Source organism: Monodelphis domestica, chromosome 3, assembly GCF_027887165.1.
Source record: "Monodelphis domestica isolate mMonDom1 chromosome 3, mMonDom1.pri, whole genome shotgun sequence".
In the NCBI taxonomy this organism is placed as follows: Eukaryota; Metazoa; Chordata; class Mammalia; order Didelphimorphia; family Didelphidae; genus Monodelphis; species Monodelphis domestica.
The window spans coordinates 443,813,303-443,827,090 of record NC_077229.1 but is presented as its reverse complement, the minus strand read 5'-3'; the positions used below and the strand labels follow the sequence as shown (position 1 = coordinate 443,827,090).

General features: G+C 34.3%; 1 protein-coding gene across 5 annotated transcripts in view; it reads left to right on the top strand.

The window, feature by feature from the left end:
- CPLANE1 (ciliogenesis and planar polarity effector complex subunit 1) overlaps positions 1–13,788 on the top strand; it is a 175,073-nt gene that overhangs the window by 6,376 nt on the left and 154,909 nt on the right. For all 5 annotated transcript variants that reach the window (XR_008917859.1, XM_056824552.1, XM_056824553.1 and 2 more), the window contains exons 6-9: positions 984–1,090; positions 2,189–2,345; positions 7,023–7,126; positions 11,538–11,720. Coding sequence is in view for 4 of the 5 variants with exons in the window: in XM_056824552.1 (XP_056680530.1) it covers positions 984–1,090; positions 2,189–2,345; positions 7,023–7,126; positions 11,538–11,720 (551 nt within the window). In the remaining variant the exon portion in view is untranslated. The remainder of the gene's footprint in view (positions 1–983; positions 1,091–2,188; positions 2,346–7,022; positions 7,127–11,537; positions 11,721–13,788) is intronic.

The window sequence follows — 13,788 nt, the reverse complement described above, 5'->3', positions numbered from 1 at the left end:
ATAAGAATGAAAAGAATAATATACTTGGTATGTATATGTATAATTATGATTTGTTTTCACACGGTGAATAAAGATAAAGGTGTACTTTTATGGAGAAGATGAAAAATGTGGCAGGGGTTAAATGAGATCTACAGATCTTTTTTTTTTTTTTTAAACCCTTACCTTCCGTCTTGGAGTCAATACTGTGTATTGGCTCCAAGGCAGTGGTAAGGGCTAGGCAATGGGGGTCAAGTGACTTGCTCAGGGTCACACAGCTGGGAAGTGGCTGAAGCCAGATTTGAACCTAGCACCTCCTGTCTCTAGGACTGGTTCTCAATCCACTGTGCTACCCAGCTGCCCCCTACAGATCTTTTTTTTTGCAATTTATATTTTCATTAAAATTATCATGAACTTTAGTCTTCAACAAAACCCATTATGCATACACTTAAAACTTTACATTTTCAACATGCCATTTATTTCAATTTCTTAAAGTTTGTCCATTCATTCTTAGTCTTTTTCCAGTTTCTTTTTTCCATTTACTCCTGTATTCATGTATACTTTTTTCCTTTTAGGAAATCTAAGTCAGTGTAAAACTTGTCCTCGTGCTCTTTTTTTTTCTTTCCATTATTTCAAAATTGTTTCTATTTTTATATATCTCAGACTTGTAATTCTTAGTTACATTATAATGTTTTTTCATTTCATTATCTGATTTTACTTTTGTATGCCATTCTTTTACTGTTGGAGAGTGAGCAGTTTCTGGGTTTTTGCCATTATAAGTAATGTAGCTATTAATATGACAATAGCCTTTTCTTTTGTAATGTCCTTAGACTATGTTTTAACAGTGGGATTATTGAGTCAAAGGATATAATTTTATAATTCTTAATGTCTAGCCAGTTGGATATGAGAGCAGTTTGTTTTGGTTTTTAGAATATTTTACAGTAATAACATTAACTGATTAAACCTTATTACAAAGTAAAATCAATTTTGTTTTGTTTTTTTGGTAGTTGCTTGGTGATTGCTGCTTATGTTCATTTACTTTTTATTCTGGGGAATATTTGATGTTAACACTTTTGGCACTTCAGTGGCCTGAAAATATATCTCAATCTATTAGGTAAGAATAACTTTATATCCTTCCTTTCTCCCTTCCTCCTTTCCTTCTTACTGTGTGTTGGTTCTAAGGCAGAAGTGCAATAAGGGCTAGGCAATGGGGGTTAAGTGACTTGTCCAGGGTCACACAGTTAGGAAGTGTCTTAGGTCAGATTTGAACCCAGGACCTCCCATTTTTGGACCTGGCTCTCAACCCGCTGAGCCACCCAGCTGCCCCCAACAATAACTTTCTTTTAAAGCTAAAAGCCAAATACAGTTTATGTACCCTGTGTTTAAGCTCCTTTAACACACATACAAAATAACAAAAAAAATAAAATAGATAACTGTCCAATGACCCTCCCTGTTCTTTTCAGGATAAGAGAAAACAGACTTAAAAAAAATAGTATTATTTCATTTTTTGATATTGATGTTTAAAAATTTGGGACCCATGAAGTCTTTTACCTTTTTTTGTATTGCTTATTTTCTTGGAACTGGCATAGTTGATAATCATAAGACATAATGGGAACCTGATGTATCTTAAGACTGTAGGGACACATAATTTGGAAAAACTTGAAAAACTAAATTGGAATTTTAAAAGGAATATGACCTGTTTGTAGCCATGAATTTTTGTATTTTTAAAATTTCCTTTTGAAATGGTTGTTAACCATTGTGCAGACATAATAGTATAAATATTAACTCACTTTAAATTTTACCAACCACTTTCCTTACAACATAGTGCAAATATTATTGCTACCATTTTACAGATGATGGAACCGAGAGATAAATGAAATGATTTGCACCAAATTAATGCATCCTATAAGTAGTAGATTGAGTATTTGATTGTCAGTTTCTCAACTTGATATTCTTTGAATATCAGGGAATCTAAGTCCATTGGACCAGGAAGTTTGACTATTAATAAAACACTTAAATTGCTCTTAGTTAACTCTTGGTTGTTCTGTTCTGCCCCAGACAAAATTCTGAGGTACCTTGAAGGTGGTCTTCAAAGGCAGAAATCAATATAATATATATACATATTTTGTTTCAGCTATATTAAATTTTTGTGATTTGTAAAAATTAGCAGTTTATGATGAATTAGTTATGATTGAATCCATTGTTTTTACAGTTTGTTGTCATACCAAGTCCATTGGGCACATCAAGAATGTTTTCTATGCACTCTGGTTCCTAAATGTGAATCAATAAAATCAAGAGGAGCCTTGATTATAGCATTTTCAAGGGATGGCCTTACCCTGGCAGTAACTCTTAATCAAAAAGATCCAAAGGTCAGTAGAACTAATCTCCCCAGAGGAGAGGAATCTGTAAAATGTTTGATTTGACATTATTCTAGAATTTCTCTCTTTCTCTTTGCCTCTTTCCCCTCTATAATTTTATTCTCTAAATATTTTAATATTTTATCTTAATATCTTAACAGTGAATCTCTAGAATAAATAATGTTTAAAGCACTTTAACGAATGTTCGGGTAATTATATCCACAGCTATAGTTTAAGATGAGGCAGCTAGTGGGGACAGCTGGGTACTCAGTGGATTGAGAGCCAGGCCTAGAGATGGGAGGTCCTATGTGCAAATTGGGCCTCAGACACTTCCTAGCTGTGTGACCCTGGGCAAGTCACTTACCTGCCACTGCCTAGCCCTTTCCACTCTTCTGCCTTGGAGCCAATACACAGTATTGACTCCAAGATGGAAGGTAAGGGTTTAAAAAAAAATGAGGCAGCTAGACAGTACAGTGGATAGAGCACCTGGCATGGAGTAGGGAAGGTCTGAGTTCAAATGTGGCCTTAGATACTAACTAGCTATGTCACCCTGGGTAAGTCACTTGTCTCTTATTTGCTTCAGTTCCTTCTCTGTAAAATGAGGACACATTGGGGAAGGAAATGCCATATCATTCCATTTTTTTTTTTATCAGGAAAACCTTGTGGACAACTGAACTACCAAATAGTAACAACAAATGGTCTAGGGTGTCTTTAGGCCTTCTCATTACTCTTTGTGTATAAACTGGGGACTCTGATCTTATACCTCTGAATTCTCAAGCAGGTCTGAAGCACCTTTCAGAAATAGATCAGAAACCCTGGGACTCTTCTGTCTTTCTAGGAATCCCTTAATTAGGGTTTAAGCTTAGAGTGGATCCTATGGTAAATGGGAAGTTCTGAAGGCTTATACTAGTGCCTTAGAATCACAGATTTAGAGCTGGAAGGAATTTCAAAAGCCACTGACTTTATTTTACAGATGAGGAAACTGAAGCTCCAGGGAGCTAAAGTGACTTGCCCAAGGTCTTGCAGAGAGTAAATGTTAGAAACAGGATATGAACCCAATCCCCTGACTCCAGAGCTCCTTACATTGTACTTTACATTGTATCTAAATTTGTGATTCAACTTTTGATCAGCCTTAGGAGTTTAGGTGACTATAAAACAAGGGTTTTTAACGTGATACTGGGAAATTAAAAATTTTAATTTGGGGCTTAGAGATGAGATCCTGGGTTCAAATCTAGTTTTAGACACTCCTAGCTTTGTAACCCAGAGTAAGTCACTTAACCCCAATTTCCTAGCCCTTACTGCTCTTTTCCCTTGGAACTGATACTTGGTATCGATTCTAAGACAAAAGATAAAGATGTAAAACATTTTGGGATAACTTTTTGAGTTATGGGGGGTAGCCAGTAGTAACTGGTTTTCTTTTGTAATCCTCTGTATTTTCCTTTTCTTTTATGCATTTATAAACATTCTGAGAAGGGTACTAAAGGCTTTATCACATTGCCAAAGGAGGTCCATGAAACAAAAAAAGCTAAGAAACTTTGTTCTATAACTATGTCAAAGTTTAGGTTGTAGATCAGAAGAACTTTTGAAAACCCAGTCAATCAACAAACATTTAAAATATTTTTATTCAAATTTTTTGTTTTTCATCACTTAAATTTTTCCTTCCATCTTTCCCACTCTCACTCCCAGAGAATTATCCCTTATGACAGTTTTAAAAAAAGGGAAGTGCAGCTACTTGGCTCAGTGGATTGACAGCCAGGTGTAGAAAAAGGAGGCTCTGTCTTAAAATCTGGCCTGACACTTCCCAGCTGTGTGACCCTGGGCAAGTCACTTAACCCCCATTGCCTAGCCCTTACCACTCTTCTGCCTTGGAGCCAATACACAGTGTTGATCCTAAGATGGAAGGTAAGGGTTATTTAAAAAATAAATCAGCAAAACTGATACATTTGAAAAATCTGACGGGTTATGCAGTGCTCAGCAACCTGGGAAACCTCCCCTCCTACCCTGTAAAAAAGATAAGGAAGGAATTATCTGCTTACATATCTTCTTTGGGACTAAGTTTCTTCTAGCATTTATTAATTGTGCCAGGCATTCTATAGAAACAAAAATTCCTGCTCTCAGGGTGCTTACATTTAATGGGAGAGATAACATCTATAAATGTTTGTTCTGGTTCAGTCATTTATCAGTTGTATCTGATTCTTCATGACCCCTTTGAGGATTTTCTTTGCAAAGCTACTGGAGTGGCTAGCCATTTCCTTCTCCAGCTAATTTTATAAATTAGGAAACTGAGGTAAATATGGTTAAATGACTTACATAGAGCCACACAGCTAGCAAGTGTCTGAGGCCAGATTTGAAATCACGAAGATGTCTTCCAGACTTGAGATCTGATCTCTATCTACTGCAACACCTAGCTGCCCCAGGGATAAATATAAGCAAATATAAAACATATACAAAATTGTTACATGATGATTTTGATGGAGAGGGAAATAGCAAACATCTGTGCTGATAAACTTCATGTAGAAAGTGGTTCATGAACCTCTGACCCTCTTGCCCCTCTGGTGCAGGCCCTCATCACTTCACTCCTGGTCTACTGAAATAGCCTGCTGGTAGGTCCACCTGCCTCAAGTCTCCCCACTGCAGTCTGTACTCCATTCAGCTGTTAAACTGACCTTCCTAAAACTCTGATCATATCATTCAATAAACTCCAGTGGCCTCCTATTATCTTCAGAATCAAATACAAACTCTTCTGTTTGTCTTTAAAAGCATTTTATAACATTTCCCCTTCCTGCCTTTCCAGTTTTACCATACTCCCCTCCATATATCCTGTGACTCTTTATGTATTTATTTGTATATAGTTGTTTATGTGTTCTCTCCACCAGTAGCCTGTGAAATCCTTGGGAGCAGGGGCTGTTTTTTTTGCTTTTCTTTGTATCTTGAGCACTTAGTGGGTACTTGTAAATGCTTATTGATTAATTGACTGACAAATTCAACTCTTTCATTTGTGCTTTTAATCTCATATTTTCCTTATTTCTCCAGAACCTTGTTTCCTTAGTTATTCCATTTCTATCCCTTTTTATTGAGTCTTTCTGGCTTATAAACATACTCAGATTCCCTTAACCTAAAAAAAAAGATTTTACATGAGCCTTCAATCCCCTAAAATTACTGTTTTCTTTCTCTCTTCATTGCCAAACCTTTAGAAAATATATTCTGTATTTATCTTTACTTCCTTATTGACCACTTACACTTCTATCCCTTGCAACCTGAGGCTGCCTGCCTCCACCCCTCCACTGAACTTTCTCTTTTTAGTGTCACCAAAAACTAGTTGCGTGGTATGATTACTGACACTGGCTTCTACTATCCCAGAAGAACTTGTTCTTTAATAAGAGTATATCAATTTGTATTGTCACTAGAAATGTATGAGTTTATATTTTTTATAACTCCATCTGTGTAGAATTTAAGCATTTAAAATTTTTTTTACCAGTTAAATATAATGTAACCTAATTCCTCTTTAAATTTTCATTTTTAAACTTACCCTTGAGTTTGAACATGTTTCCAAGTTTTTTGTTTCATCTTTTGTAAATTGACTCTTGTTTATCAGAGACTAGATATTGTGCCCTTTTAGACTTACAGTGATAGCTTACAAAATTCTTGATATGGAGCTTTTTACTGTAATAAGCTTGTTGAGAAAAAATTTCCAGTGTGTCACTTTTCTTTTCTTAATGTAATATTTTATTTTTTCCTAATTATATACAAAAATAATTTTCAACATTCATTTTCCAAAGTTTTGATTTCAAAATTCTCTCCCTTCTTCCCCTTTCCATTTGCCAATCCAGCAAACAACTTTATCTAGACCTCATATGTATGATCATGCAAAATATTTTCATATTGGTCATGTGGATGAAGGCATATAGTTTTTTATCTTGTTTTTATTGTTCTTCATTGAACAGTTTTCAAAATTATTTTAACAAGTATTTCATCTATCTCATCGCCAATTATTTCTTTTATTTATTTGACTGTTGAGAATGCATTTTCCATATTTCAAATTAATAATATTTCTGCTTTTTTCTAAAATTTTAATTTACCCCCCTCCCACCCCCCTGCATTATCTAGCTAGAGTTTGTTGTGATATGAGGTATGGATCTAATTTTATTTTTCTTCATATTATTGTCCAATTTTTCTGACAATTTCTTGAGATAGCAATAATTTTTTGGTGAGCATACGATTTAGTTCTGTACAGAGAAATTCTAGTCTTTTTTTTGGCCTTGTTCCAGATAGTTTTGGTGGTAGTTCCTTTATCTTTTAAAGTTAGTGAGGGTAAATCTTTCTAATACCTTCTTTTTTTACTATTATGCCTACTTTCCCCCTATATAAATATCATTTAATTTAATTCTATGAAATATACAATTGGCATTATTTCCAGTAATGGGATTTCAAGATCAAAAGCTGTGATCAGTTTTATGAACTGATAAAGTCTATGAGCTAAAATTTGGCTTCACCGTATCCAATTTCTGTATATTCTTACTTCCATTATATGACAAGAAATTTCTACTAAGTCATATATATAGGATTGGTAGAATTGAGTAATATTTTAACACAAGTATTATTTTAATATTATGATTTAAAATAAAAATTCAGTAGTAATTAGATTACAAAATAATCCTCATTTTATTTCTTTGTTTTTTTTCCCCCTAGGCAACACAGATACTATTTATAAACATACTGAATTTTGTTACTCTCTGTGGTAGTCTTAAAGGCTGTAGTAATAAGAATCCTGTGGTTCCATCCAAACTCATTAGGTAAGATCTTGCTTAAAGACTGCCAAAATAATTTTGCTTTTGAAGAAGTTATTACAATACATAAATTATTGAAGTCTTGGAATTTTTCAGATATCAAGGGTCTGCTTTATGTCCATTGTCATTTGTGGTGGATAGATTCTAGAAGTTCTAGATAGTAAAGTGCCTGAATCAGTTGGTATTTATTTTGAAAAGGGAGAAAGAAGTATTGGGTAGGGAAATTATATGTAAAATTTTCTTTCTATTCCTCATCTCTTAATTTTCCCCTTTTTGTCATCCTTAAGGAGAGGAAGGGTTGAGATATAATTTGAAAATTCTGGGATAAAATGCAGAAGCAGGTCAGGACAGGGGTGGGTGGCTAAGGTTGCAATTTTTCAGTTTTGCTTATATGTTAACACAGAAACTGGCAAATTGTGGCATTTGTACCAAAACGCAGCACAGGAAAAGATTTTCAGTGGTACATCAGGGTTTTAGAGGCAGCTATTTGCACAGTGGTAGAATTCTGGGCCTGGAGTCAGAAGGGCTTAAGTTCATATTGGTTCTCAAACATTTAGTAGTTGTGTGACCCTGAATAAGTCCACTTCAGTCTGCCTCAGTTTCCTTATTTGTAAAATGAGGATATTATCAGGATTGTTGTGAGATTAAATGAGATAATATTTGTAAAGTGCTTAGCCCAGTGTAATACTACTACTACTAGTAGGTGCTTTATAAATGCTTATTCTATCCCCTCTCAACCTCTGATCATTAGATAAAACTGCAAGGAAGGCAAAGTTTGTCTTCCTACTTTATCTCTGAATTATCTTCTCATTCCCCAACTTCTCACTACCTCCATTCTCTTGGGGACCTCAAAATTCATTTTTGTCTATATAGGGTCTTGTTCCCCCCTCTCTAACCCCTCCCCTTCCAAATTTGCTCTCTTCTTTGAAGCTCTCTCCTTTTTCCCCCTCTTTCTTCCACAATCAAAATCCTCATTCCCTGAATGCTACTGTTTTCAGTTAAGTATTGTATGATTTAGGAGCCCTTAAGCTTTGGTGAGGGGATCATTCTTTTAGGGATGAGAGCAGTTGAGATTGTTATCTATGAATAAATCTGAGGTAGAAGTGGTACTAATTAGTTTTGATGAGATTTCCCAGTGGGGAGGGAATCTTCATTGAGGGGATGTCATAGCAATATTAACCATTTTGGATACATATTGAATATGCTTCTAGGGTGATTAGTAATCCCTACACTATAGTTGGACACTGCAAATCCTACTAAAACAGTTTACAGTTATATATGAGTGCCCAGTAGATTTCTAGAAGTTGCTTGCCTTTTTAAATATTATTTTTTATTTTAATAACAACTCTTAGGATAGAAAGACAGGGGTGAGGCAAATGGGGTTAAGTGACTTGTCCAGGGACACAAAACTAGGACATTTCCGAGGCTATATCTGAACCCCAATCACCCTGCCTTCAGGTGCTCTGTCCACTATGCCACCTACTTGCCCTTTGTGTATTTGCATTTTGAAGTAAATCTTGTTATTTATTTTATTTTATTTTTTTTTTAATTTTATTTGGTCATTTCCAAACATTATTCATTGGAAACAAAGATAATTTTCTTTTCTTCCCTCCCCATCCTCCCCCCACCTCTCCCATAGCCGATGCGTGATTCCACTGGGTATCACATGTGTTCTTGATTCAAACCCATTTCCATGTTGTTGGTATTTGCATTAGAGTGTTCGTTTAGAGTCTCTCCTCAGTCCTATCACCTCCACCCCTGTAGTCAAGCAGTTGCTTTTCATCGGTGTTTTTACTCCCACAGTTTATCTTCTGCTTGTGGATAGTGTTTTTTAGATCCCTGCAGATTGTTCAGGGACATTGTATTGACACTAATGGAGAAGTCCATCACCTTCGATTGTACCACAGTGTATCAGTCTCTGTGTACAATGTTTTCCTGGTTCTGCTCCTCTCGCTCTGCATCACTTCCTGGAGGTTGTTCCAGTCTCCATGGAATTCCTCTCCTTTATTATTCCTTTTTGCACAATAGTATTCCATCACCAACAGATACCACAATTTGCTCAGCCATTCCCCATTGATGGGCATCCCCTCATTTTCCAATTTTTGGCCACCACAAAGAGTGCAGCTATGAATATTCTTGTACAAGTCTTTTTCTCCATTATCTCTTTGGGGTACAAGCCCAGCAGTGCTGGATCAAAGGGTAGACAGTCTTTTAGCGCCTTTGGGCATAGTTCCAAATTGCCCTCCAGAATGGTTGGATCAATTCACAACTCCACCAGCAATGCATTAATGTCCCTACTTTGCCACATCCCCTCCAGCATTCACTACTTTCCATAGCTGTCATGTTAGCCAATCTGCTAGGTGTGAGGTGATACCTCAGAGTTGTTTTACTTGCATCTCTTTGATTATCAGAGATTTAGAACATTTTCTCATGTGCTTATTAATAGTTTTGATTTCTTTGGCTGAGAACTGCCTGTTCATGTCCCCTGCCCATTTATCAATTGGAGAATGGCTTGATTTTTTGTACAATTGATTGAGCTCTTTGTAAATTTGAGTAATTAAACCTTTTTCAGAGGTTTTTATGAAGATTGTTTCCCAATTTGTTGCTACCCTTCTGATTTTAGTTACATTGGTTTTGTTTGTACAAAAACTTTTTAATTTGATGTAGTCAAAATTATTTATTTTACATTTTGTGACTCTTTCTAAGTCTTGCTTAGTTTTAAAATCTTTCCCTTCCCAAAGGTCTAACAGGTATACTATTCTGTGTTCACCTAATTTACTTATAGTTTCCTTCTTTATGTTCAAGTCATTCACCCATTCTGAATTTATCTTGGTGTAGGGTGTTAGGTGTTGATCCAAACATAATCTCTCCCACACTGTCTTTCAATTTTCCCAGCAGTTTTTATCAAATAATGGATTTTTGTCCCAAAAGCTGGGATCTTTGGGTTTGTTATAAACTGTCTTGCTGAGATCATTTACGCCAAGTCTATTCCACTGATCCTCCTTTCTGTCTCTTAGCCAGTACCAAAGTGTTTTGATAACCACTGCTTTATAGTATAGTTTGAGATCTGGGACTGCAAATCCTCCTTCCTTTGCATTTTTTTTTCATGATTTCCCTGGATATCCTTGATCTTTTGTTCTTCCAAATGAACTTAGTTATGGTTTTTTCTAATTCAGTAAAGAAGTTTTTTGGTAGTTCAATGGGTATGGCACTAAATAAGTAAATTAATTTGGGTAGGATTGTCATTTTTATTATGTTAGCTCATCCCACCCATGAGCAATCAAAGTTTTTCCAATTGTTTAGATCTAGTTTTAGCTGTGTGGAAAGTGTTTTGTAGTTGTGTTCATATAGTTCCTGTGTTTGTCCCAGTAGATAGATTCCTAAGTATTTTATATTGTCTTGGGTGATTTTAAATGATATTTCGCTTTCTAATTCTTGCTGCTGAAGTGGGTTAGAGATATATAGAAATGCTGATGACTTATGTGGGTTTATTTTGTATCCTGCAACTTTGCTAAAGTTGTTGATTATTTCGAGTAACTTTTTGGTTGATTCTCTAGGATTCCTTAAGTAAACCATCATATTGTCTGCAAAGAGTGACAGCTTGGTCTCCTCATTGCCAATTTTAATACCTTCAATTTCTTTTTCTTCTCTAATTGCTACTGCTAGTGTTTCTAGTACAGTGTTAAATAATAGAGGTGGTAATGGGCATCCTTGTTTTACTCCTGATTTTATTGAGAAGGCTTCTAGTTTATCCCCATTGCAGATAATGTTTTGCTGATGGTTTTAGATATATACTGTGTACTATTTTTTAGGAAAGGCCCTTCTATTCCTATACTTTCTAGTGTTTTCAATAGGAATGGGTGTTGTATTTTATCAAAGGCTTTTTTTGCATCTATTGAGATAATCATGTGATTTTTGTTGGTTTGCTTGTTAATATGGTCAATTATGTGGATGGTTTTCCTAATATTGAACCATCCTTGCATTCCTGGTATGAATCCTGCCTGGTCATAGTGGATGACCCTTGTGATGACTTGCTGGAGCCTTTTTGCTAGTATCCTATTTAAGATTTTTGCATCTATATTCATTAGGGAGATTGGTCTATAGTTTTCTTTCTCTGTTTTTGACCTGCCTGGCTTTGGGATCAGTACCATGTTATGTCGTAAAATGAATTTGGTAGAACTCCTTCTTGGCCTATTCTGTCAAATAGTTTGTTTAAATCTTGTTATTTAAATGAATAGGAGAGATATTTTTTGAGAGCAGGAATAAGATACTTACCAACAAATAAAGTACATATTGTATTTGTAGCTCTACATTATTCAACATTCCAACCCCTTTAAATTTGCATCACTGGAACTCAGAAGATATCATTTGGGAAAATCATGTTTTTTGTGAATGTGTTATGCTTTTCTTTTTCTAGATCCTACTGGGTGGGTGATATCAGCTGGACCCATGATAGCCTTTTTCTGGCCTGTGTATTAAAACGTGGCTCCTTGGTTCTATTGACCTGTTTGGGTGAATTGCTAACATTGGTTACATTTGGTTGCTCAATAGAATTTGGACCAGCAGAATTTATTCCTCTTCATCCACTAATAACATATAGGTGAGACAATATAATAACATATAAGTGAGACATAATTTTTAGTTGTTTTAATTTGTGATGGCATTTTCCTTCTTAGATGTTAGTCATATAGACTTTTAAAAATAATTTCATCTTTCACATTACATCTTTCTTTTGTGTCTGTCATTTCAATATTTATTTCTCATTTATAGTTCTCTCCTATTTCTTATTATGGCTTTACGCAGATGAAAAATTGACATTGTGATCATGTAAGTATATAGTTTACATGCCTTAATAGTATCAGAAAAATATAAAGTTAATAGTGACAGTTTATTTCTTATGATGAAAGATCAACCCTTTAAAAATTTACAACTCAAAATTAACTTGGCACATAAACTTTTTCATTCGCCCAGAAATTTTATTACTTTTTTAAAATAGCAAGAGCCTCTTGTTGATTAATCACATTGTCTTAAACTTTTGAAATAAAAATACGAAACATATACTTACTTCTAATGTGAATGACACCTCTTAATTAGTTTTAATGTAGAATTTAAAGTGACCTGTTAAAATTACTGGCTAATATAGCCATTGTTTTAGATTTATTCATATTTAACTTTGATTTTATTACAGAATAACACTTCTTAGACCTAATAAAATTAGCAAATTTCGAAAGGCATTTGTGCATTGGACTGAAACTATTTTTACTTAGAAATAATTTATAGCTTATAAGGGAATTGGTGAGTCCCAATTTTTATTGTCATTAAAAAAATTTATAAGATAGGCTTTTACTTATATAGCAAGTTGACAAGGAGAGAGCATTTAAAAGAATATTAAATAGTAGGTATATTGTTTGCAACTTTCTATATAAGTGCAGCAATTACTACAGTCATTTAAATTTATGGAATTTTCTGAATGTTAGCAAAGACCTTATGTCCTATTTTTATTAAGTTTATCTTGTTGGTCTCTGTCATAATCTTTTTATACTAAGTCGGGTAGAATTTCTATTATGGTAAGTTGAATGAAATGCAGAACCTCCTTTCCCAGTTCTCTTCTGACCTAACTTGAACCCTAGAACTTGAAAGAACTCTTATCAAAAATATTAGAGTGACAGTCGATAGAGGGGCTATTTGTAGATGGCTCTAAGAATTATCCCACAATCTATCATGCTTTCTACTGCATATTCCCTTACTTTTAGTTCTAAGCTGTTTATTTTTTAAAAACTCTTACCTCCTGTCCCAGTAACAACTCTAGAAGGGCAAGGGCTAGACAAATGTGATTAAATGACTTTCACAGGGTCATTCAGCTTGAAAGTGTTTAGGCTAGATTTATATATAGATCTTCTCAGTTCTAGGCTTGGCACTTTACCCACAGTGCCTCCTAGCTGTCCTTGTTTTAAGAAACCATAAACTTCAATATGTTTCAGGTATTTTAAAAATTAATTTAATAATTATTAAAAATAATCATTTAACTTAAAAGAATACTTACCTTTATTAAATTGTAGTAATGTCAAATTCCATTTAGAAGCAGATAAAATTTAATTTTCCACCGTTTCCACCATTTCCACACTCCTTTCCTTATTACCGATTCCTTATTTTTCTTCACATTATCAACAAAATATAAGTGCCCCTAATGTCATCAAATTTAGTAAAAATTTCCTGAGTCTATTTATAAGGCACTTTTTAGGTTCACTGAGAGATACAAAAATAAGATGAAGTAGACTATCATAATCCTTTAAAATTTAATTAGGTTTCTCTTCTGTTTTATATATAAATGCTAGGAGGAAAAAAAATCAGTAAACTAATCAACTAATTTTGTTTAGCAACAGCCAAAGAACTGATGAAAATGCCATAATTTGCAGAAAACATAAAATAATAATAATTCACAACATATACCATTTAGCCCATAATACATTATAGCTTTTCTTCTAAAAATTTTAATTTTATCTTTGCATCTTATTCTTGTCCTATTATTTGTTGTTTTATACTGTCATTTTTTATTTCTGTGTTTTTGTTTTTGTTTTTTTTTTGAAAAAATATAAAATAGAAATTATTATTATTTCTTTGTAAATTTGTTCCTTCTAATCTTTTTTTTTTTAATTTTGGGGTTTGTT